This window comes from Apaloderma vittatum, unplaced genomic scaffold (genome assembly GCF_000703405.1).
Source record: "Apaloderma vittatum isolate BGI_N311 unplaced genomic scaffold, ASM70340v1 scaffold24402, whole genome shotgun sequence".
Lineage (NCBI taxonomy): Eukaryota > Metazoa > Chordata > Aves > Trogoniformes > Trogonidae > Apaloderma > Apaloderma vittatum.
Window position 1 is genome coordinate 75,863 of NW_009704907.1, and position 26,770 is coordinate 102,632.

At 42.7% G+C, this 26,770-nt stretch overlaps 1 protein-coding gene across 1 annotated transcript in view; it reads left to right on the plus strand.

Annotated features, from left to right (window-relative positions):
• The window catches only part of NFIA (nuclear factor I/A), a gene marked incomplete at its 5' end in the record, with an annotated part of 110,236 nt that overhangs the window by 68,876 nt on the left and 14,590 nt on the right, over window positions 1-26,770 (plus strand). The window contains 3 exons of the mRNA XM_009865195.1: window positions 7,984-8,147; window positions 10,708-10,873; window positions 18,131-18,222. Coding sequence (XP_009863497.1) covers window positions 7,984-8,147; window positions 10,708-10,873; window positions 18,131-18,222 — 422 coding nt within the window. The remainder of the gene's footprint in view (window positions 1-7,983; window positions 8,148-10,707; window positions 10,874-18,130; window positions 18,223-26,770) is intronic.

The following is a 26,770-nucleotide window of genomic DNA, read 5'->3' on the forward strand; positions in this document are numbered from 1 at the left end:
CTACCTTTGTTGTATTGTAAAGAGTTAGACTGTGACATAGGAAATATTTAAAGGAGCAGGCTGTTCAGCTAATTTGTGTGTGAGTGAACCGCTTAGACAGTCCTATCCTAGATTAACTGTAAGACCACCCACTGAGATTCCCTCATAAAGGGCCATGATTGCTCAGCTTCGTTTTGTATAACTGTTCAATAATTACTAGATAAATGCATAACTAAAAGCTCTATTACACTAATAATTTGTACTGAGATAGATGTGTGGGACACCATGCTGGGTTAATTTGTCATCCCTGCAGCAAACTTCTAAAGAGGGCTCTTTCGCAGAGGAGTTGTGTTAATATGTTGCTCTAGCGAGGACACGTTAGAGCAACAAGATGACTTGGTCGCTTAATCTCCTAAAGAGGCAAAATGCCTGGAGGGTAGGTGCCAGAAAGAAGAATGGGGGGTGATTAACACAGTGGACCCAGATTTAAACTCATCCTGACAAAAGGAGCTGATCTAACTGAGCAAAAGAATGGAAAAAGAGAAGTGTTAAAAATACTAATAGGATTTCATGCATCCCTAAAAAATAGTACAAAAATCGAGTGCGGCAGAAACAAAGTGTTTCCACCCATACTTGTACTATTCTGTGTTCAGTGTCTTTGCTCTCTTCAATGTATCCGCGAAGTTAAACTATATGCTTTAGACAGAGCAGTGAACTATTATATTTTTATCTCTGCTTTATGCTAAATTCTCCTAGCTTCAGACACACACAAAAAGCACATTATTGCTTTAAATATGGAACCCATGTTTAAGCATCAGAGCTCTGGATTTTCAACCTCCTCTATTGACAGAACCATAAATCATGTTAAAGTTAAGTGAATTACTGTAGCGTGGAACTATAGCTTTAACAATGTTTATGTAGTATCAGCTTACCATCTACAGAATGAAAGGGGAAAAAAACACTGATATTAGAAATGGGAATGTGGAGTCCTATTAACTTAACAGCAATATATCACTCCTAAGTCACAGATTCCATTACCATGCCCTTTTTAGTATCGAAGCAGAATTATATCATCACACACATAAAGACTATGTTTTTTAAGAGAATTTACATTTCTATTGTAAACTTATCAACTGCATTTCATTATAAGAAAGACATGATATATTCTCCTAGCACTAGTTTTTATCTCATATATGGGAATACATCATGTGTATTAAAAACAATAATGATATGCAAAAGCTGCCAGCATTTGATGTGAAGTAGGAATTCTGCACATAGGTTAAATTAGGATTTTTTGACCTCTAGCTATGGTCTTGGAAGGGAGGAGTGCTTTCTGTAGGTGCGATTTTTATTTCTGTACCAATGTAATCAGTTCTGTAGGATTCAGATCTCCCAAAGGCAGAGGAATTTTGACATGTTTTAAAACAATCTGTTCAAAATAGCTAACTTAACTGGCCCCCTGCCTGTGCCAGAGTCTGGAACCAGCACTCAGTTGAGCTCTACAGGTTTTCAGAAGCAGCCTGTAATACTCAAGAATACAGAGTACACCAATAAACCCTGTGCCCAAACACAGCTTTAAGCATATTTTCCTTTTGCTAGGAACTCCGTGGGCCTTGGCAAATATCCTTCTGCCTCCCACTCGCTAATGCAAAATCTCTTACGGAAAGAAAATACCTGAACAAAGGGTGCAGGTGCCTTGTACCACTCTGGTCCTCAGAGCAGCAAAAAGGGGCTGATGGCCAGCCCTGACTTGGAGATCCCACAGCTCTGTTTTTTCAGCAGTGCTGAAAGTACCACCTGCACTTGACTTCTGGAGCTGAGAGATGGATATTCTGCAATTCAGTCCTTCTTTTGGATGTCTGTGGGCAGGAACAGATCCTTCATCCCTCATGTTTAGGGTATTTGTACATCTCTTGTGTTGGTCGGCTGCTTATATTAGGAATGTTTCATCTACATTTGCCCACCTAACATGGAAATAAGTGTCAGCGATACCTAAATTTCACCCTCAGTTTTGATCTCCCACCCCATGATTGCCCAGCCTTGTCACTGCAAATGGGAATGCAAGGCAGGATCGGTTTGAATTTAGCTCATCCGTGGACCTGACAGGCCTGTTACTAAACAGCCCCTTTGCACCATTATGAGACTTAAGCAATGCTTAAGTTTTCCAGTGATCTGAATTCCCTTCAAAAGGACGATCCTAGGAGGGGTTAGTCCTGCCCTCAGCAGCTCTGTATTTAAGTAGAGGTTAGTCCTTGCTAACCTGAATAAGAGACTTCTCTACATTTATCACCCAAAAGTCTATTCCTAATGGGCAGTAAGAAAAACTGGGGACATTCAGAAACCTTTGAAAGAGTTACGGGGATGCAGCTCCCATTGAAATTCAAAAGCAGCTAATGAATTCTCCCAGGACCTCTGCAAATCCCAGCCCGAGTTTCTTAATTATTTTTTTCTTGTTTGGGTAACAGCTTTCATCACAAAAATCTGTGGGCTTAAAGCTATTGTTTTAGGCTTCTATTCTTTACCTCTTGTATTGTATTATACACAGAAGTGTAAGTTCCTTTCAACAAATTTGGATTATTGCCAGATCTCCTTATTAAAAAGTCACTCTTCATATTTCCGATAAACACAGCTGTTTCATGGTGTTTGAAAGCATTTCGCATCAGCTAGCATGGTGGCTTAGCCAATTAGTACTCTAATATGGTCAATTTTCAGAATAAGTACCTTTGGGGTACAAAGGGTGGGATACATCTTGCATAATTTGAACGGGCACTTGCATCGCTTAAATGCGAGGAGAAAGATTACAGCACGCAGGGAGTTAAAGCAACTTAGAAGCCTGAAGTGGAAATATCCAGCAGAACAAACTGTTCTATAACATTTCCAGGGAAATGACTTTTAAAAAAATACTTTCTTAATTGTAATGAAGCCAATTACAACGGCCTCAAAAACAAGCTGATAAAAATGTTCCTGTTTCATTACGATTATAATGTTACTATTTCTAGGAAGATTGATCAATGTTTAATGAGCTATTAGTAAACTTAATTATCACTTTATAGAGGAGGTATCTGAGTGTTGTGCCCCCATGAAGCCAATCCACTGTTAAAATTCCTCAGCCCACTACTTCTTCAAGCAGGTGAGAGCGTAGGGTGAGAGTAGGCTCTTCCCGAGCGGCAGAAGAGCAACGCTACATGACCCTTTCAAAGGCTTGATGAAGAAAGAAATTCCATCCAGTCATCTGGATTTGAAGGGACTGGCAAGGCTTTTTGAAAGAGGAGATGGAAGGTGGATGGATCAATGGGTCTCTCCCATACGTTGGGCTGTGCCTGAGCAGCACAGGTGCGATTGCCAAGTCCCTTCACCGCATTGCTGAGCGCTCTCTGGGAGAAAGGATCCCGAGTGTCTTTGTTGGGACTGCTCCCATGTTCCTGGAGAAGGGCCTGAGAAGGGGCTAAATACCCGAAGAAAACTATAACCTGTTTCAAATTAACTGATTCTTTATTATCAGATAACTCAGTTCAATAGGATTCACAATTTTAGCTCCTCTTCATTTGCCTTAGACATGCCAAGTACAAACTTCATCAATGAATGCAACTTATTTTGTTGGTTACTTACTTTATAACTGGCTACTACAAATCAAGAAGGGAAAAGACGAGACAGACTTGCATTATCAGATGTTTGAATTCAGCGTTCTGAAAAATCCTCTTACTTTTGTAGTGCACAGCACCATGAACTCATAAAACACTAAAAAATCCAGCGTAGCACGCAACAGCTGTACTGCATAATTACTTGGCCCAACAGCAGTAGTTTTAAAATACTGGTATATCTATTGCAGGCCACCATACGTTATCATCTCATTTTCAATAAAAAGTCTGGGATGTTTCAGATGAGCTTCAATGGAATTAGAATCATGTGTGCTTTGAAATATTTATGCTTGCCTTGAGATGGAAGGATAATTCCTGCCTTCAACTCCCCCACACAAATAACAGAATTAATAATACCAGATAGTCCGACTCCTCCATACCTACAGCAGGTAGAAGTGAAGTTCTGATCTGGAATACACATATTTTCATAGGTTGTAGAACTTGTGTTTTATTTCATTTAGTGAGGTCAATAATAAAATATAAATGTCACAGGCTGTAAGACGCCAAGAGAAATACGGTTTGGCAGCATGGAGCTGCTTAGGGATACATAAATAATAAGTCAATAAGTAAATAAATAATAGGCAAAGACCTATTTTATCTTCCATTTGAAGATCTCAAAGAATTTACAGTCACTGATTGAGACTTGTAATATCCCATCTGAAGCACCTGAGTAGTAATAGCCCCTTATCATGCACAGGAAAATTTTCCTCACTCTAGGCGTGGTTTCCGAAGCAATGACTTCATAATTTTTATTAAGCGTTTTTAAAATTCATGACTGAAGGGGCTTGTCCATGGTCACTTGTCCCTTTTAAAGGCAAACAGGGAAAACAGCAACCTGCTCCACTACCTCACGTCTTTTAATTGATTGAAAACGTTTGTGAGGATCCATATATTTGGAAACGCGGTTGCGTTCTGCAGTCAGAACTTGTTTGAAAGGCCATTATCGGAATAATGGTCTTTATCTGGGCCAGCAGTTTTTAGACTTTAGCATATAATTCTCTTTCTCCCATATAAAACAAGCATATTTGTAATGTGGATGAGTTTAGCAGTAGTAGATTCTTCCTCTTATCAAACAGCCCTTCCTTTTGCCACGTGAGAAGTGTGGTCTATCCCAGACAGAGACTGCAAAGCCAAGAGTTTTAGACATCCCTGTTCCATTCTTTACTTCTTATTCTAATCTACCTGCTCTGAGAAAATGAACCCTATGTCTCAGTATATGGCACAGACCGAAGACTGATGCCTGTTGAGTCTTGTTTCCTTCCCCCTAGTCTTTCCCACAGTCGGCAGAAAGCCCTTCAAGGCTGTGCCGAGGAGTTGGCCAAGAGTCCAAAGAGGAAACACTTTCTCCTTCTTGCATCATTTTACCTTTCCAAGTTATTTTTGGTCATTTCTGCATTTGTTTTTCTTCCCCTCTCTCTTTGGGAAGATCACCGACAAATGCTTTAAATAAAAGTTTAAAAATTTCCAACCTAGTTTTTACTTGATTAGATGTTTGCCACATAAACTTTCATTTCTCACTTTTATCTTCATCCTTCATCTTCCATGTGGCATCCAAGAAAAAGAAAAACTACAGAAGGAGATACAAAGAAAGAGAGGAAGAATATCGAAAAAGAGGACAGATATGTTGTATGCCAGTGAAAATTGTTGTAGTCATCAAAATGCTCACCACCAACTGTAGTTGGATTAATATTTGTGGCAAAATATTTTGACAAGCTCTAAAATGACTCTTGCTTCCTGGAGAAGGTGATGATACCTTCATACCCGTGAAGTGGCTATGACGTAAGTGCCAATAAAGCAGTTACGCCTCAGGGGTTGGTGTAAGTGAGATCAGAGGCGGATGCTTTGGGTGGAATTCACCTAACTGAAGGTGCCTGTGTAGACTGGAGGTATCTACCTCGGAGCTGGTACTGGTTGGGCTACCTTCACATCCACCGGTGAGCCAGTTGGCATGGTCAGTGAAGTCTAGACCAAGGTAGTGGTCTATTTTTGGGTGAGATGGACAGTTCCTTAGACACCATTTGTTCTGTTTAGTTCTCCATTGAGTCTAGGATAATGAGCTCCACATTTAGTAGGGTGAATCCCACATTATCTCTACCTTTGATAGCACACTTCAAAGTCACAGCCTCTCCCAAAGGTTTGGGGACAGGAAAACAGCCTTCATTTCTTCCTTTGAAGATTTGGATTCTTTATCTGAAGACTTTTCAAATATACTATAATTCAAGATGCAAACTCAGAACAAAAGTATTTGTCTTAAAAGTGAATAAGAAATAATTAAGTAGGTTTGTGGAAAAACAAGAGATAAGCCCAGATGTGCAGACAGGTTGAGCAGGCTGGGCACACATGTGTTTGCCTTGGCCATGGAATAACTGTCAACATTTCCATAACAAGGAGTGTGGGATCTGCCCCTTCTTGTTTCCTTTTCCCAAGTTGCAGACCCAGCACGGCTGTGGGAAGACACGGTTTTCCAGTTCAGCCCACATGCCGCAGGGTCTAGCGGTAACAAAATAGGTACAGCTCATGCTTTCAGAAGAGTTTCTCTGGATATACATCCACCTTGGTCAGAGATAGCTGAAGGCTGTGTGTGCTAGCTTTTAGTTTCTCATCTCCATGCTTGCTCTCAGTGGTATTTTCGTCCAACTTACTATGCGTTTCTCTTTCTGTTGTATTTTAAATGGCATTAAGGAGGGCAGACTCGTGGGGTTAACAAGGATACGGGGGAGCTTTTCATGGCAAACATGAGAGCTTCATGTTCCTCCCCTATCAGCACCCCGGGCAGGAGTGCAGCTCTTGGTGTCAAAGCAGGGATTCCTACCCAGTCGTGGAGAAAGAAGTGCATAGAAGTGCTGCCCAGCCAACCCTTAAAGAATGTTTACAGGATAACACAGTAGGTCTCCCTGCTGCTGTCTCTGAGTACATGTTTTATCCACTTCTACAGGCTCTGAGTTTGCTAATGGTTTAATAATGCTTAAGAAAAAAAAATATTAATAAAGTGTCGTATTATTAAACTGGCGATGAACAAGACTAAGAAGCAGATTTTAGCTTTTATTTCACTGAGGGTTTTCATTAACATTCATCATGAGATGAGTGTTTGCTCATTTGTATTTGATTTTAGTCAAGTTGACTGCACCTCTCCAATTTTTCAAAAAAGTGCCAAAGGCTTTTTTTTTTCCCCTATTGTATATTTAACTTACTTCAAAGCCAACACATGAGTTTCTGTAGGATATTACCTCCCTTGCATTGCCTTTATCTAATTGGTTATGTGTGGTGTACAAGTGCACCATGTGCACATGGACACCCTTGAAAGATTACTAGGATGGCATGCCAAGGGAGCTACAGGGAGATAACGATGACTGTTTGGTGCAAAATTAATGATGATTTACAGATGAGCTTGTGCACGAGATTAATTGGTATTTCTAAAGGAGGAGCGAATTCTCATTTTGGAGCGTGAGGGCAAATTCAGAGCGATGTGAGACGCAACAGTTGCTACCTCGTGGTGGCAACTAGCAGTGGAAAGCCCTGTTAGCTAACACGGGTCCAACCCCATATATCTTGAAGGCCAAGGAACTGGACAAAGGTACTGCGTAAATGTAGGAGAGCATAAGGCTCTTGAGCTGTGCTTGTGGTTCTGCTGAAATCAGCTGAGGGTAAAATCTGTCATTGCCAATGGGCTCGTGTACATTACACCTTGACACCTTCACCGTAGGACATTTTCCAGCTGGCTTGTTGGCCCATAAATTCACCAAATTAAACTTCATCCCTGAATGCAAGCCAGGGGCTTGCTGAAGATTTGAACCTAACGTTATTCAGGAGAAATGTAAACGTCATTTTCAGAACGATCTTTCCTCTCTGCGCATGTTCATTAGATGAAAACATGTTACTTAAAATAAATGTTCCTAAACTGAGGTAGAAAAAAATACCAACAACAGGAAGCGTTAGACCATCTTTAAATTATCAACCATTTATCGTACAATATAAAATGGATCCGTGCGTGCAAATCCAAGTTATACGAGATGTCAATTAAATCAACTCTAATCTCCCAAATACACTTTTTTATTGCCTGATTGATGAGGACTGCTCTTAAGGTGATGAATAGGTTTCACTTTCCCAAAGGACTGCTGATTCTTATATACGTGTCCACTCAAAATACAGAAAATCTTTCGAAATGTCTGGCTCCGTTTGCTTTCAGGATCTAGATGGAGCGAGTGCAGGACACAATATGATCTAATATATTAATTGTGAAGATGAGCTGTATAAATGATACTGTACCTTTAATAAAAAAACCTCAAAGTAACACTACAGTAGATTTAAACTGTTTTATTTTCCAAAGGCAAAGCTCTATATAACGTCTTTGTTTTCTTTCCTATAGCAAGTCCACATGCAACACCATCGACTCTTCATTTTCCAACATCACCCATTATTCAACAGCCTGGGCCATACTTCTCACACCCAGCAATCCGCTATCATCCTCAGGAGACTCTGAAAGAGTTTGTCCAACTTGTCTGCCCCGACGCTGGTCAGCAGGCTGGACAGGTGGGGTTCCTAAATGTAAGGAAGCCGTTTTTATTTCTTCAGAAGTGTTTGTCCTATGTACAATTAACCATGGGATTATTGGGATTATTTTAACAGCATGTTGCGTACAGGAACACACGTCAAATAGTCATTGGAAGGGGAAAACAAACAAAAAAAAAACACCAAGCGAAACGCTGCTACTGCAAAAATATTTTAAAAAGCAACAAAAAAACCTCCCCAAAAAACCACTTGACCACATTGTGGTGGAATGAACTTAAACTGTCAGAGAAGCTGGGGATACAGTGACCTTTGGGGTCCCTCCACAAATGACTTTGCTGCATGCATTGTAACTTTCATGGAATTAGGGTTAACAAAATATGAAGGCAGAATAATTTTTATTAATTATTTTTGATGTTCAGGGGAGAGTGGTGGGGGGAAGGAGGAGGAAAAGGGAGGGTGAGAAACAGATGTTTCAGATCAGCTAAGTTCATTAAAAAAAAAAAAATACTGCCTTATAGCACTTTAGATCAAGTTGACCAGTACTTGAACTCAAGATGTTAAAAGTACAGTTTATTATGGTTTGTTATTTCTGTAAGCAGTTATCTTTTCCCCTTATCTCTATGAAAAATTAAGCAGAGTTCCAAAGCTTCAAATAACCATTTTCATTTTTTTTTAAATCAAATAAAATTAATCATCTTGCTATTATTGAAATAGCATTCCGGTCAAATACAGAATTTATAAATTTTATGTAAATCAAATCTAAAACAATGCTCTGAATATTTCATGAAATGTAATGCATGTAACTTTTTCCAGCCAATGAAGTAATAACTGGCAAAATTACCATTTCTCTCCTGACTTACATACGACTGAAAATGTTAATGAGAATTAGTTTAATTATTAGCATCTAATTTATTACAGTTATTTAATAAGCTATATTGTTCTCAGTGCTTTCCTTTCCCTAGCAGAAAAACTGACTCGACTTATTCCAGTCAGTACTGGCTTTGAATAATGTCTGCAATATGTTAGCAGATACATTTTTGTCTAGACAACAAATCAATATAGTGCTTTTCTTTTTCTTTGAGTATTCATTTACTTAATTTATCCCGAACCATTCAGCGTTATGAACTGTTAGCACACTCACAATGAACATGCAGCAGGGGTCTTTTTGGCAGGAAAGGGACCTAATTGTGAGACAAGATAGTGTTTGAGAGATGTCACTAATATATTAGTTTATTAAAGGTACTGGATGTTGGAAAAATAAATATCCCTGAAGGATTGCTTTTCACTGCAAACACTAGTAACTGCAGTCTTTGAGGTCAGCGGGGGTGCTGTTAAGTTAAATGCAGATGAGTTTGAGTCTTATTTATGCCCCGAACCATTTTTGCTCTGGCACAAGCGTGGTTTGCATCTACCTTTTGTCAGTGCCAAAGCAGGTGACATGAAAACCAGGTCCCGAGTGTTTGCCAGCGTGAGTATTTTGTCCCCAGTAATTCAGGCTAATGGAAGCCCTAACAGGAATTAAAATATTATTTTCTTTAGTGGTACTTAGAATATGGATCTGTGTTTAAAGCTGAGCTCTTACCATCAATGGAAAAGCCAATGCCCAGTGCCAGAAGAACTGCAGTGAGATCAATTTGTAGAGTGCTGTCGAAAGTGATCTCATCATTTTTGTCACTAAAATGGGACACTTGATTCACAGGCTGTCCTACTTTCTCTTCGTAATGGTATTTGGCATCTATCTGTATGGTTTTCAAGTGTCCAGGCTGCGTTACATTGAAAATGTAAACTTAAGTTGGGGGAAGGGATGGTTTCTTTTTTTTTTTAATTAAGCCTGCTTCTTGCTTTTTGATACCTGAAAACACTTTTACTTATAGACAGATTTTTCTAGTGATTAATTGAAAGACTACACTTGTCTAGCTGAGTCTGCCCATGACTGACCACATCCCAAGCTAGATGGAAGCATTTTTTATTCCTAATGTGTAAAACGAAGCAGTTCTAAGTTCAGTTGTTTGTCCCTATGAGCCGAATGGCAACTAAGCTGTGAGCTCCACTCCTGCTAACCCAAAAGGGATGTGGGAGAGCAGTTCCTTTAATATGTACTCAGTCATTTTCCTGTAATAAGAGATCAGCAGGACTTTTAAGACCACCGAAAATGCTTGTTTTTTCTCTTAATGAGTGGTATCCTTAAGAAATTTACACTCGAGTCCTTGGCACTGATATCCTAAGGGCATCACAGAGGCACGAAACCGAGGGATTTAAGGGGTCAAGAAGATTGCTTCAGCTCTCCCTGAGCATGAATTAGTGGCTGCAGGAAATGTAAAGAGTAGTAGTGTGTAATCCAGGGCACTTCAGACCAGCCGCTAATGGGACAAATGTTTAAAAGCAAGAATTTCCGTAGTTTCACAGGGTTTGAGACAAAGTTCCTTGAAGTCCATGGAGAATTTGAGCCAGCACTTTCTTTGCCACCTCTCAAGTAACTGTAAATGTATTGCACATAGCTTTCAGCTAGATTGTTATTACTGGAGGTTCCTAAGAGCTGATTTTTAGTATGATTTTTGTCTGTTTGCTTGTTTTTTGTCAGCCCAATGGTAGCAGCCAAGGCAAGGTGCACAATCCATTCCTTCCTACCCCAATGTTGCCACCACCACCTCCGCCACCAATGGCTAGGCCTGTGCCTCTGCCAGTGCCAGACACAAAACCTCCAACTACATCAACAGAAGGAGGGGCCACCTCTCCCACTTCTCCAAGTAAGTATAGACGCAGCGGGAACCAAGGGCTAAGGGCAGCGCCCAGCATGCCGCCATCACCGTCTTGTCGGCTGTTGAGAGATGAGGACTGGAGTAGCTCTCTGGGGGAGTAGGAGAGCTCTCCACTCCATGTGTGGTGGACAAAATTCGGAGCTGCCTCTCTGCTGATGAGAAAAGAGTTAGCTTAAGGTTACAGTTTTATTTCTGTTGGTGGTGCACATAACCATGTATGAGAGAAGTCAAGGCCAGTAGCTAAGCTGGGACACAGACCTTGGAGCTTTGGGATTTTATTTACTGTCCTGAGGAGGCGAGCTGGGATCTCAGGGCAGGGTTTAGAGGAGAGATACTACATGGAAGTCAGGCAGATAGCCTCATGGAAAACATCGCTGCTAGGCTAAACTAAAAACTCTATCGAGTTCTCTTCATTTATAGTTCTTCTGGGAATAAGGCTTCCTAGATTAACCCAGACGTCTTTCCCTTACGATTTGGTTCCCGAGCCCTGCGTTTTGGGCAAGAGGCTGTGGTATTTCTTAGGCCCAGGGAGAAAGCTTTAATCCTCTCTCCACCACCCACACGGCTCCCATATGTATTCTGTGTAGCCACAAGTCAAATACACAAATTCCTGGATACACACTTGGGGATACCACTTTGGACTCCCTCTTCTGGGAAACAAATGCGATTCAGCTGGGTTCGATGCTTTAAAAAAGTCTGGATGTTCAGGGAGTTAATTGTGAAATGATTTAATGAAGCTATGCTCAAACTGACATTTAAAAACAAAAGGGAAGCTTTCAGTGCTTTAATGGCAGCTGTAGGGGACTTGTTCCACAGTGAAGGGAGTCCAAATAACATCCACAAACAAAAATCAATCTAATCGAAAGAGCAAATCCCTTTGTGTGCTTTTCAGGCTTATTATTTAAATGCTATATGCAACCACTGCTTGATGCGCAAGGAGATACTCACTGTTCAGACCACGTGAAGCCAACATTTCTAAAGCTTTGTGTACCATTCGGGAGATTTGCACAGGTTCCAGGGGGCATTTTTAAAATCTGAGGGTTCTCAAGAGTTTTGCATCGCCTTCTGCTACGCGATAGTGCACAACTGCAAGCTCAGCAAGATGCTCCGGCTCGCTTGGAAATTAAAATGGGTTTTAGTATGAGACAGTCTGGTAAGATCGTGAACATGATCTTCTAGAATCAGGACTTCTAGAATCGATCAGCAGATTTTTGTTGAGCTAAGAAGTTGATTCATTCCCTCCACTCCTCTTTCTGACCTTAGACCAACACTTGTGCTAGCAGGAAGTTTTGACGCTTTCTGATGGGAGATACCGCCTTTTAAGTCCTATCAATAAGATTCAGCAGTGGAATCTAAAAGGTTAATGTTTAGTCATAGTTATCACTGAATATAGTCAGCAATGCCTTGCTATCTCCTTGTCTTCAGAACTGGGAAAAATGAAACTAGGTCAGTGTCTATTTATCATTACAGTTGTGACTCAGTTTACTGGCAGCGTGTGGTGTCTAAAAGAAAAAAATTCCCAACATCATTTTAGCAGTAATCTTAATGCTTCGTTTTTGTGATACTGTGATCATGTAAACAAGCTAAATGCGTGTCTGGCCTGATTCTCAGCTGGTGTAAAAATTGGCATTTGGCTGCTGAAGTTCGCAGAACACCAGCCATCGGAATCGGTGTGGGCTGGTCACTGTGGCTCAGTGTTCAGCAGACAGCTGCCACCTTAATTGGGAATCGAGGTTTTCTCAAGAGCAGCCAGTTAATGGTATTTAAACAAAAGATTAGGAAAATAATTACTGTTTGTTAATTAGCTACGCTGATGTCTAAACATATAGTTCTGTACATATTCAGGCATGCATCTTCCTTTGGGTAAGGGTTTTGAATAGCAGTGACTCGAGTTGTAAAGAGGCATAAAATTGAATTTAGGGACAAATTTTACAGAAAAGTAGATTATAGGAAACATTTTCTATGAAAAAAAAAATCTTACATGTCTACCAAAGCCAGTGGAAGCAGCTGGCTACATAAAGACTAAAACCAACCGAAGTTCTTAGCTTCACAGTGGGAGTTTACCAGGAGAGCCCACTGGACTCCATTTAGCGTGTCAATCAGCACCAACCCAACATTTTCGCCGGTGTTTGTTTTCTCCTTATCTAAATATTAGCCTGCGAATAGCAAGCGCAGATTCACCAGAGTTTTCATAAAAGCCTCACAAAAAGGTGTTTTCCATGGTTACAAACTGCTCGAGCGCACCAGTTCTGGGAGCGTCGCTGGGTTGTGACTGACTGCCCTGCCGAGATTTAGGCTATTGGAAAGTCACTTATGCAACAAAGGCAGGAGTGATGTTAGGTTTTGGCCAGACTCTCTCCTTAGCTTTGTGAAGGAGAATGAAGTTGTTGTCCCCCCCTGCCTCAAGGCGGTGGAGTGAAAGGGGTTGGCATTTGCTCCCATTCTCCTTCCCTTTTTTGGTCTAGCAGAAAGCCCTCTGCAGAAAACAAAATGCAGTTACAGCCCTACCAAAAAATTGGAATATGGCCCTCCTGAGGGGTGCAGGAGCCAGGAGCAGCTGTTCAATACAGCGTGGCCTCCTGGGAGCGAGAGCTAAAAATCACAAGGTGGTTAATGATTCTCAGAGCAATAGTGAAACTCTCCAGCTGTGACATTAACCAAAACATGAACATTAGCACCGTCCAAGGGAGGAAGAGCCCCTGGAGATGCACGCCAGGGATTTGCCGCTACTGGGTGGCCAGGCATGCTCTGGGAGTTCAGCTGCGAATCCTACCCCTTTGGAAAGCCAGCATTTTCCTCAGTGAGATGACACAATGGAGATGGGATTCGTGAGGTCTGGGAGGGTTCGTTTTTCCTCCATAAAAAAGCTTTTCCAATAGAACACATCCTTGATATCGGAAGCAATCCCAAAATTATCTTGTCTCACATCTCCTCTTGATTTTGTTTGGTTGGTAACCCAGCACAAACACTACACAGTATTTTCTTGAACTTGACGGTTTCTGGGTTTAATATCTCGTTGCCCAAAGAAAACACCACCTCCACAACCTGCCAGCGGGTCTTTATCGTTAATCCCTATCATATCTCACTGTTAGAATCTGTGGCCCTCATTCCTGTGCGGTCTTAAGATACCGCCATCCTGCACATCACGATTGTTAAAGAGCATTTTTAAACTTAATGTTATTTTCTAAGGTTCACAACTCTACGTGGGGAGAAACTTAGCTGTTTTCCCTTGTTGGGCAAGATCGTTATCGGTTAATGTCCCCTTGCACAAAGGAGTTTTTGTGTTAAACAGCGTTTGTGTCAGGATGAGAAGAACGATCTTGTGGCTGTAGTAGTGGATTCATAATCAGATTGGATTCCGCTCCCTTTCTCTGCTATGCATGGGCTGAGCACCCTCTGCGCAAGCCGTTTGAGCTTTCTGTTCATTCCTTTCTCCATCCATAAAAAAGAGGGTGATGACTGCATCATTTAATTTGTTAGAGTTTGCAGTTCCCTCTCAGATACTCAGCTGCAGAATGCGTCGTGGCAGGAATCGCTGTGTTGCACCGCGTTCCTCCGGTTAATTCTCTCGCTACAGCTCCACAACAGCTAAACTGAGTCCTAGTCCTTTGCAGAACACTGCAGCTCTCCCTGTCAAGCACATGTACCTGTCATCTTGGTCTGTAAAAGAGAGACCTGGTGCTACACGAGGTTACCGCGCACTCACATAGTCTTTTCCAACTAGAAGTTTATCCTTTTCATCCAGAGCTGCCTGATAAACGACACACTCCTATACTTAATAGGAATTATTTCAGGAAAGTGTATTTAAAGTTAACATTCTCCTACTGCAGGCAACTTTAAAATACATGACATTCCCAAAACTGTTTGTTTGTCTTGTGTTTCATACAATTTCTTCCCATTTTTGGCTAAATATCAAAACTGTCTGTGTGAGCAAATGTTCTTTCTCTGCCAGCTCCTGTTTTGCTTGTTCCTGAAGTGAAGCATCATAGTAAATTTGTGGCATCACGTTCATTTCCTTGGCTATCGGCTGTAATGTTGCAAAGAATCCTTAGTGAATTCCCGTAGCAGAAAGATTAGGCTGGGCAGGAAGATGTTTCCATCCAAGCCCAGTGGGCCAGATATCAGCTGATGTAACCTCTTGTAGATCTCTGCAGTTCCCACGGAGCAAAGCTGATGAAGATCAGGAGATCTGCCTAAGAGACCTGGCTTTGCTCCTTTCCATGCTTTGGCTTTTCCCTTTCCTAAAAATGAGTTTGGAGACCCCACCGCAGGCTTAGCCTGTGTATGTTGTAGTGTAATGTGAGCCAGCTTTAACTAGTGAGAGCAGTTTGCCACATCTCAGAACAGAGTACAGGGATCAGAAATGGTTAAGACTTCCAGGAACACCACCTCCATGTCCAACAAGGGTATTTGTATGAAGCCAGATACAGTCAGAAGCTGATCTAACCAACTGCTGGTACTGCTCCCTTTTCTGAACCAAATTTCACCGTAAGAGGAGTCCCTGGCCAGTGAGTACTCCATGTCAACTTAATATTCTAAGCCAAAAAGGGCCCTTACAATCCGCAAATGTCTCGGGCTATTTTACAGTGAAGGGAGACTAGCACCTTGGGAGAGCCCAGCCTAAAGCCTGCTCTGCATAGATGTAGTTTTGGTACTTTTCCCTTCTTGGCTCCAGCAATGTAGTTATATGACCTTAAGGAAATACCAAGCTGACATCCGAGTATTTTCAGAAAGCAAGTTAAACACAGTTTGAAGCAGTACAGAAAAAAAGGTATACATAGTAATTCACCCAGCAAGGTTTGAGAGGACTTCTGTGCATATTATACACTTTTCAAAAGCTTTAGAATTTTTGTTTGAACAGAGAAGCCATTTAAGACAGCGTTCCGATGATTTCCCTTTGATTTTCTACCAAATATCACAGCAAAAGAATCTGCCAACAGGGAACTGTAAACAAGATCTTGAGTTCCTTCCCTTTTGAGTGGAACTTACCTGCTCCAAGGGATTAAATGGCCTCTCCACTCATTCTGCTTCCTTAAAAGTAGACCAGAAGAACCAAACAACAGATGTTTGATTTTTGAGCTTTAAGTTCATTTTCCCCACTGCAGAAGGAATTTTTAGTCTCTCACTGCATAGGTCTCAGCAGCTAGTTAAAAAAAATACAACCCTCACCATTAAACACTGTAGAAGAATCTTAATGCATGGCACCAGCAAGAGAGATATACCCTTTGCAAATTTGTGGCTTTGAATTATTCAGCAAATTAACATGGTTAAAAGGCAAGGAGAACATCTCACCAAATCTACTCAATTCATTTCTTACTTGATTTGCAGATAGGACTAACAACCAGTGTACCTGCACATGCCCTAATATGCACTGCAATCTGCAAAATCATCTTGGAAGGATGAATGAGTGCACTTAAAAATTCCTTTAAAGCTTTGTGAAGGAAAGGTGTTCCTTGCATGATCTTTGCAATTACTAGCAAAGCGTTGGAAACGACTGGGAAGACTTTATTCTTAGAAATCAGGAGTGCCCTAGCTCTGCTCTGATCAGTCAAAATGGAGTTATATAGTTCCTGGGGTGATTTAGAGGAATGCTTTTGACGAAGTGAAGCTGTCTTATATAATTCTAAGAACTAGGAGGTGTCATGAGAAGTTTGTGAGACTTATAGAATCATAGAATCATAGAACAATTCAGGCTCAAAAAGACCCTTGGGATCATTGAGTCCAACCATTAACCTACACTACAAGTTCACCCCTAAACCATATCACCCAAACTTGGGTAGAGAGGGAAGGGAAGGGTGCTATTCTGCATGCCCGTAGTCTTGGCAACTGCTCTCCAAGGGTCTCTGTGGGATGCAGAACATTTGCATGGGTTCAAGGGCAGACTGAGCATCCATCAAAGAAAAATCCCTTGCAGGCCATTAGATACAGAGAGTCCTGGAGCTGAAAATATTTGGAGGATAGGAAGAAAGTAAATACGTGACCTGTTTTGACTCTTCCCTCTGCATCTGCTCATGGCCTCTGTGGGAGAGAGGGCAGTGGATAAGGGGGGTACGTTGGTGTGATTCAGGACAGTCTGAAACTAAAGGCTCCTCTAGTGTAATGCCTCTTCACCCAACATTTTGCCTTCAGAAAAGCAACAGGATTTCATCTACGCAGATGACTCAGTTGTCTTCTCCGACTCTTAACTCGCTTTATTTTTCTGTAGCATTGAGGCCTGAACATTATATTTAGCCTGACTGGAATTTGGCAAGTAACTTTCCTTTTAACATTGTTTTTTGTCTCTTCATTGGATGGTCAGATTGTCTGGGGATTTTATTCAGCAGAATGCATTCCCATAAATATATATAAAATAGACAGAATCACTGTTTGTATTAAGGCGTCTATTTAGGTTATTTGAATTTAGACCTGAACAGGCAAAACTGAACAAAAGAGAAGATTGCATGGGGGGTTTCCAAATGAGAGGAAGCCTGAAAATGCATTGAAAGCTTTTGGATGTGGAAGTACGTGGCGTTGTGGACAGTTGCAGTGGAGAATATAATGCAACAATAAAATCATTAAAGTACTTCAAGTTTGGAAGTAATCTGGGTTCTTGGCTTGCATTGCATTTAATAGCTTTACATTTATGGGAGCCATTCCAGTTTTTAAAGGCAGCTTCAGCCTTCAGACTGATTGCACTTACCACCCCAGTGAAACTGCAACCCATTAATTTTTTACCGAAAGGATCTTCCTAGTTTGTCAAACACATCAAGTGAACATTTTAGAGAGTGCAGACCGCAGCAGTATGAAAACCAAGACTTGATGTCGAGAGAGAATGCTGGATTAGCATGAAATAAGGGCTCAATTCCGTTAATAAGCTCTTTAGTAAATTCAGAGCTATGCAAAACTCCGTTAAAAGCGGAGATACCACCCATTCAAGTGGAAAAAGTCAGGGCATGACCTAGAGGAGCCTCTCGCGCTATCCCAGGCGCGGCGGTTCTCTGCGATGGCGAGCAGGTGACCCAGCGCGCTCCTCCCGGAGCATTGCACCCGCCCAGGAGCAGCCCAGTCCCCTGCGTGTTTATCACCCCTCCGCCTCCTTAAGACCAACCCTTTCCAGCGTCTTCAAACCAAACTCTCGCTCTCTAAAACGTTTGCACATTTCTGTGTTGAACATCTGCTTAGGTGGCTCCGAGACGGTGTGTTTTGGTGTTGTTCGTGTGCAATCTAGTGCCGCTTCCTCAACGCATGTGTCCCTTCCCTTCACAGCCTACTCGACACCCAGCACCTCCCCCGCAAACCGATTCGTCAGTGTTGGACCACGGGATCCAAGCTTTGTAAATATCCCTCAACAGACTCAGGTGGGCCGCTTTCGACTTCTCTGTATGCCTGCAGCCTCTTCTTCTTCAGTGTCCTCTAACGTGTCCCCGCGGAGCCAGCTGCATTGCTGCTGTCACCTCACCCACATGGTCTCAGTAACTACAGTGAATTGTCACTTGCAGTTTGTTTGTCTGTTGTGGTTTTTTTCCTTTTTTTCTTTTTTTTTTATTGGGCTTACGTAGTAATAACGCTCCTTTTCGTAACTGGAAAGATCTCTCTCGCTTTCTAAGGTATTGGCTTCTGGCGCACAGTTTTTTTTCCTCTTGGACTGGGTTTTCAAAGGCTTTTGCTCCAGCCTGTTCCCTAGCACAGAATCACAGAATGTTTGGGTTGGAAGGGACCTCAAAAGATCACCTAGTCCAGCCCCCCTGCCAGAGCAGGATCACCCAGAGTAGGTCACACAGGAACATGTCCAGGTGGGTTTTGAATGTCTCCAGAGCAGGAGACTCCACACCCTCCCTGGGCAGCCTGTGCCAGGGCTCTGTCACTCTCACAGTGAAAAAGTTTTTTCTGATATTTCTGTGGAACCTCCTATGTTCCAGCTTGTACCCATTGCCCCTTGTCCTATCATTGGACGCCACTGAAAAGAGCCTGGCTCTGTCCTCCTGACACTCCCCCTTGACGTATTTATAAACACTAATGAGGTCACCCCTCAGCCTCCTCTTCTCCAAGCTAAAGAGCCCCAGCTCCTTCAGCCTTTCCTCACCAGGGAGATGTTCCATCCCTCCATCATCTCCGTGGCTCTGCCTAGGCAGGGCGTTTAATTGGGTGTGCAAAAGGAGCTTAGAGAGACCCACCCGGTAACGGTGCCCCTTAGTCCCCCACCAGATACAACAGGAAAGTGTTCCGATGGCTTCCACGTTACGAAAAAAAAAAAACACAAACCAAAAAAACAGACTCGAATTCCTGGCTGGCCATTCGCATGGTGGGCTTCGAGTGAGCAGGGGATTTTGTAATTGCGCGCACATCTGTTTCCTTACACAAAGAGAAAAAAGTCCAGTTGAGGCAGGCCTATAAAGCTGGGTTAACTGAATTCATAGTCCCGCTCTGGTCAAATCAGAAGCTCAAGTAAACATTTGTGTTTCTTTAGGAGAAGGATGAGGTTTAAATGTGCTTTTTCAGAGCTGTATCAAATTCCCAGGGTCGATTAAGAAAATAGTTGTTGGCAGTTTTGTTAGCAGCTAATTTGAGCCAGATGTTGAAAAAATTAAGTCTGTGCTTAATATCACGTTATCATGGGGGAGAAGGTATAAAAAAGTGAGCAGAACTAGTGCTTTAGGACAACTGTAGTGTGTAGTTTCAAGTGATTGCTTGACTCTGGTACAATTCTTTTAAAGGTCAACAGCAAGCAGTATTTTTAAATTTGTTTTGGGCCGATTGTGATGACTAAAAAGTAATCATTCAAGTAACGAGCAAATCGGGGCGTACTACTCTAAGCGCTTGTAAGTTCTTTGAGATTGTTTATGTGCAACCGAATAATTGGTGCCCAAATTAATGGCTGCCACATGCCATGGTCTGGGCTGTGTATGAAGACAGAGCCCTCGTTGCAACGGCTTCAGCACCTATGCTGTCAATGAAACACAAGTCATTCATTACTGAAGATTTTCAGTTTACAGGGCTGCAGCCAGATGCCTGTGAACACAATGTGGCTTTTTTGCTATCTGTTCTTTGTGTACAATTTGTTAGGGGCTTTAGTTTATAGCTCTGTCGACAGCACAGGTTAAACTACATTGAATCTCAAACCTTCTCTGCATTAAATAGGGTCACAGAAAGTACACCAGCAGTGCCGAGCGGGGTTTTAACCCATCAGGTTCTGATTTTTTTTTTTCATGAGGTAACGAAACGCAGCCTGCACCCCGCTTTTCAGACCTCTGCCTTTATCTGGTGCACGTACGTGACAAGTTTTCGTGCGCCTTCATGTTTAAATTGTATTTCTCCAGTCATTTTGGAAACAACTGGAATACCGAGAAATGCTGAAATCTGGAAACGGGAATTTTAAGGTATACTGTTAAAGTCCTTAAGCGTTTGGTCTTTGCCTTCATAGCTTAGGAAACCTGAAACCCTTTGGAGAATGCTACTTACCTTTTCCAGAAGACTTGAAAAACTACCAGTTGGTAAATTGATTATGTAGTAAGACACAGCAGTATTAAAGCTCCAAAAATATTTTAAACTTATTTGGATCCTGCAACCTAGGTTTCCCAGATAAGTTTGTTGACTGTAAACTTTTATCCTACTTATTTATGACTTAAATCATTTTAAAGTGCTCTAGCCTTACTTTAAGTGCTTCTATGTAATGCAGCGTAGTGAATAACAATGCTGTACAGTGAAAAACAATACTCAAGCACAGCTTTCAATTAAAGTCAAACATGCTGCAGTGGGTAAGGAGCCTGCCTTCCAATCTCTGACTCCAGCTGCATCTCCGTGCTTCTGCACATCACTCCACCACCACAACCCACTTGATACTAAATATATAATTTATCAGCAAAACTCACTACTTATTCATGAAACAACTCTGAACTTGACTGTGTTCAGAGATGTGAGGTAAAAATACTAAGTGCAACGGTCTGGGATTTACTTAACGTTCCTCTAAACAAAGACGTGCTTTTGTACTCCTTTTGCAGGACATTAGTGCATAGGACAGTCTCTTAGGATATTTTCAAAATGAAAATATAAAAACACATAGGGCTGTGTTATTAAAAGCAGCTGGGGTGGCTGCTTTCCATCAGGATTTTTATGGTATGTTCAGAGTCAGCCTAAGATATGGGTCCTGTGGACCAGTAACTGCTGGGCCACACAGCTCCCTTAGACAAGAGGAAGCAGTGAACCTTCAGAGCTTCTGAAATTCTAGCTCAAATATAAGGGTTAAGGAACTCTTTACTGCTGGAACAACATGAAGGCTGTATCTGAGCACCTGCATTTTTTTAAATTATGGTCCAGCTACAAGCCATAAGAAAACATTACGGCCAGCTTTTTGGTGACTCTGATTTTCTCGTCCAATTGGTGGGTCATGGGCTCTAATTACACATCGTCCTTGTTAGCTTTAAAATGCCCCAAAAGTGAGTCTGTGCACAGGGATGTGGCAGCACCGTTCAGCAGAAGTCGCGTTTCCCATACATGGGCGTTCACAGGCTTTCACAGAACATTGGAATAAAATTGCAGACAAAGGTACAACAGTATGGTTGGGTTTGGACGAGGGTCATTCTGTCCTGCGCTGTTCTTAAACACCCCAAACCAGTACGTGCCTTACTTAATGGACATTACAAAAATTAGCAGTAGACATTTCCATTAGCGGCGTGTTCTGATTTATGCCACATTCCCTCAGATATAATCCCTTAAAGGAATTGTATAGAATTTTTATAATGTTTTATTTAGAGAGACGCTGTCTCCCTGTGTCAGCAAAGGTTGTAGCAGGACAACCCCGTGACAGAAAAGACCAGGAAATGAACTGATTTAAGTCGTTCGTTCTGATTCCGTAACGAAAGCCCCCAAAGGGCTGTTGGCTTTGTCTGGCTTTAGCAGCTTCAAAACTTTTCATTTGGTTTGTTTTTTCATACACTGCCTCTGCTTACCCCTTCCATCACTCTGCCACTCCAGCGGCTCACTGCATAATTGTCCTATCTGGGGGGTTATTTGAATCTAAATTTCTGTTTGAGCTATTAGAAGAAGCACTTGACTTGGCATCCTCTGTATATGTTGACAAAAAGGCACAGGTGCTGTAACCTTTGCTTGATAAATCATTTACTTTTGCTACTTGACTCGCAAGCAATATGGGGGCATCAGCTTTTTAACTGCCTTTTCCATATGCAAATCAGAAATACAGTATGCCGGGGGTACGCAGGCTTTAGTTTCAAAAGCATGCTGGTCTAGATACCTCATGACTAAGTAATAGATACGTCTCTCTTATTGCCAAGGACTTGTAATAAGGAGAGCTGTGGAGGAATGGGAAAGTACCATCACATTAATTAGCAACTAGCCCATCAGTAGCAGCAACACTAATAAAGAATAAAGGGTTTGGAGTTGGGGTTTTTTTTGATTTCCTAACCAAGCGATGAAAGTAATTGTGAAACACAGGATATGCGCTCAGAGAGCGTGCAGCTGGTAACGCTAAACTAGCAGCCTGCTCTGCCTGCAGTTTGCGCTGTCGCTCGCCGCTCGAAATAGTGTTTGCTGATCTCTAGTGCCCTCACTTCACTCTGTAGCACGAAATTCCTTTCTGGGTAGGTGTGCTGCGTTCAGTGTGCTGCAGCTCCGCTTCACGCTAAACATTGTTTACTAGGCTGAGTCCCGTTTGGCACCTACTTAGCCTACACCTTTCTGGAAATGGTACTTTGGATGCTAAAAAGAGCTCCCGAGCAGCACGTGCCTGCTCCACTTAATCCCTCCCACCTGCCTGTAGCCTTACACAGTGAGGTTGCGAGGATGCTCATAGGAGAAACTGCCTCGCATTGTAGGAACCCAGGCCAAGGATCAACTGCTTTACCACCTGTGAGAATCTAAAGGGTTTTCTTCTGCTCTTAGGAGTCTATCACACATCCTCTTGACGAGCTGTTTCACAAGTCCCTCTCTGGTCTAAACAGGCTTTATATCAGACCCATACAAGTTAGATTCTAAAACTCAGTTAAGCACAAAACCAAATATCTATTCCTTTACCCTCCTCTAGGAAAAGAGAAAACTATTTTCTAGAGGAACAGAAGTCGAAGCTCCTGCTGCTTCTGTCTCTGCACCATCCCAAAGCTACAGTCACGTTGTGGGTAGTAAACCAAGGTCTTGTCTTTTCACTTTTCCCTGGTAAGGTCCTAGAGCCGCCCAGCTACAGCAGTGCTCAGCATACACCTCATCCTTTATAATGCAAAACGATTGAAACAAAAGGCCTGTAACTTACCTGCACACTGCAATAAAGTATGGGGGGGGGGCAAAAAGTCAAACAAGCTTATCAAGGCAGCAAAATGAGCAGTATGAAAACCAGCAAGCTCAGAAGCACAGCCAGGCTCTTGCGACCAGCCTTATAAAGACCAAGTACAAAAGTGCATGCTGTGAATCACATCTATAAAAGACTAAGTTGAGAGGGGGGGAGGAAATTACAGAAGTTTACCAAAATGTTTATAGTATAAGGAAATTGCTAACTTCTTCAGATCTGCTCCTGTTCTCTGCCTTTCCTGAATTAGACAGTGGTATCTTTGTAGCTGCTTCTTTTAGGCTTTTATTTATCTCTTAAAAACCACCTTATGCCTCAGGTGCATATAGGAACCTAATTGTACAGTTACTTTCTTTTTGAGAGACAAGGGAAAGGACTTTTTTACTTCCCCACAATCCTTTTAGAAAGCGGACGGCAACCTGCAATTTTTCACTGGCAGCACTTTAAAACAAAGGGCACGAGATAAAAAAACCTGAGCTTTATGCCATGTCCTGTAGGTTAGCAGATGTGAGCTCTGTCAGACTAGGTTGGGAGGTAAATTCCAGAGTAGATGGTCCTTCTGTGATAACAGCCAGTCACCGCTGCCCAGACACTTAATTCAGAGGAGTGCAGTGCCGGCGATGCCCCTCGCCGCGGCTGGAGGCGGCAAAGGGGAGGCAGGGAAGCAGCCTCACAGGTAGTGAGGCCCCGAAACACATAGAATCCATAGATCAAAGTCAGCACCTTGAGCAGGAAGCTAACGCGGTTCCTCCAGAGCTATCGCTCCTGCGGCTGAAACCGCATAGCTGCTTTGTGCCCAGGTTCCATTGCCACCCTATGGAAGAAAGAAACCAGTGCACACATTTTTGCTTTCTCAACAAAACATGTGCCTCGCTTCACGGGCATTTCCCATTTTCGCTTCTCGCTGAACCCCGGCCACTTCGCTTCGTCAGGAAGGGACGCAGAGCTGCCAGGCTCACCGCACAGCTCGTGTCGATGGCCTTTATTAATGAGTACCACAAGCTCTCTCCTCACCCTTCTCTCTTTCCCCCTTTTCCCAGAGCCCAGGAATCGCTCTAGTCAGAGGCAGCTCCGACCAGCACTCCGGGAGGAAGGGCAAGGTCAGGATCTCCTGGTGTTGCTGCCGTGGGCTAACAGCTGAGCCACCGCTTCCCCCTAAATCAGAAAAAGTGTAAGGGGTGCCTGTGGCTCGTGCATTGCAGCGGGCGTGCAGAGAATGTGCGAGGCTGCAGGAACAAGGTCAGGCCCTTTATTTGGAAGGTTCTCTGAGCAGAGCTGTTTATCAGCCAGGTCAGCTCTACTTGTTGCTTGGGTGACTATTCCTCCCCAGGATAAGAATACTTGTCCTCAAAGCTGAATGCGCCACTTGGGTTTGAGCGTGAATGAAGATAACGAACGCTAATTTGGAAGCGTTTGTTCAAATCAGTTCAGCCCCCTGAGAATTACACAAGTAACCTCCCTTGGCCAGCACACGCGGCTTTGGAAGAAACTTAACTGCAAAGCACTTAAAAGCAGAAACTTGACTTGCCCCTTCTCTCAGTCCATCACAGCAAATATAGTGGCAGGTTCAGAACATCATCTGCATGCAGGAATAACACCTCTCCTGGGTAAAGAACAGAAATTTGCAGAGACTAGATATAAAAACATAGTTTTGGGGTACGAGATTACTACTTTCTAGAGCTGCCGAAGTTAGAGGGATCCCACAGCAGGGACGTGTGGACTTTCCCCTATCGGCAATGCAAAGCAAGGGCTGCTTTCCTCCAACACCTGGAGCAGAGTTACACAAGCGCCCAAAGTGCCCTCTCAGTTTCAGATTGCTCCTGAGCCTGTGTGGGCTCTGCACCCTCATGGATTTCTTTCCTACTAGAGATTTGCAATATGTGTAAGAAATGAGAGACCCAAAACTGAGATCAGAAGTGGAACCATTATACAACGTACAGTTGAGCGTGTCAGAAGGTTGTTTATGTGACCACTTAGTTCATACTAATTGCCTGGGCTGAAGGGTACTGAAGAAGGACGGGTTCTTGTGGGCTTGAACCCTATTATGACCACTGAAAGTTTTGATCCCTGAGCAAAAAGTGTTTCGCTGCAGAACCAGTGGCACCAAGCTGCTAACACACAACCTGAATATTGGTGCTGTCTTTCATCTTCTGCCCAGGAAGGAGCTGTACTGGTGTGATCTTGAGGGTGGCCTGGAGATGGCTCTAAAAATGTTGTATAAGTCTAGAGAGAGTGCGTAGGAAACGCAACGTCAAACTCTATCAAGCATTAGCAGGTCCCAGATCCTGGAAGCTGGAAGATTTCAGGTCCTGTCTTTGCTTTGCGTTCAGTCGTATTAGACTCGCTCTTCCCTTTTGTCAAAATTAATCTAGGAAATGTTGGCTGAACCCTTTGCCGAGCTACAATGGAGATGGTTCCACCATGATGGGAGCAAAGAGCCCACGTGCAGTCGTGGCGCTGTTGATGTGCCCCTGATCACATCATAGCTCCGTAGCCACACATCCCCAGCGCAGCGTGAGCGGGAATGTGCTGCTCTGATCGCAGTCGCTAATGACAGGCCAGAGGGTTCTCCACAGAGAGGAACTACAAAGGTGACCAGAAATCAGGGTCACTCCCCAACTCCCATCCCCTTCACTCAGCACAGCGCACAAAGCCCATTTAATTGAGCTTTTGCTCAGAGGGGCTGCAGGAAATTTCGCTCTCAGATCAGTTCTTACAAAGCAGCAGAGAGCACTGCACCTCAAGACGAAAGCACATATTGCATTCTAAAGGTAAAGATTCATAGTAGCCTTCCCAGGACCATCGTGCAGCCTTATCTTCAAAGTGAATTGGAGACAAATCAGTCCAGAAAAGCCTGGGTTAGTCCTCAGCAGGGGAGATCCTTTTCCCTGTGCTTTTTCTCCTCCTCCATGTAGGCTCCGGCGAGCAGCTCAGACTTTTCTTTTTTTTTTTGGAAACGAACACTAAGCATCCCGTTTCCAGTAGATACAGCATGCAGTTATTTACAATGGACATAGACAAATTTCCCAAACTAAGCAATTAAACTTATTGCATTTCTCTCCCCGCTTCCTTACAATAAACAGGAAGCCTGTGCGTGAGGCACCCTTTCTGGGGGTTTTGTGGCCATTACTTATGCTCCACAGTAGGGGAGAAGTGAGAGAAGAAGTAAGTGTGGGCCTGGTGGGAAGAGCTGGCAAATGCAGAAATATGATGAATGAGCTGGAGAGATTTAATTTCTTACTAAATTCTCTACAAGCTGTGTAACCTTTCTTTAGCTAAACAATTACTCTAAAAGGCAATGATTTTCTGTGTTTTCATTGAAAAGTCTTCATAATAACAATGGCCTATGTTCTCCTTCTTGAAGAACTTCTGCCAAAAACCAGTTTTCTTTTTTCCATTCAGCAGGAAAAAAACTTTCTTTTATTTTTATTTTTTCAATCTCATATTCCCCGCTAACATGGATTTACAAGGCCTACCACTTACTGCATGGTGCTGGGGAGAAGCTTCCCTTCAGGCCAAATCACTTTGGGCTGTCTCCTTTATAGGGATTTTTGCCTCTTCCTCCCAAGAGGAGTGCAGCCACTGTCAGAGACAACACACCAGACCCCACCACT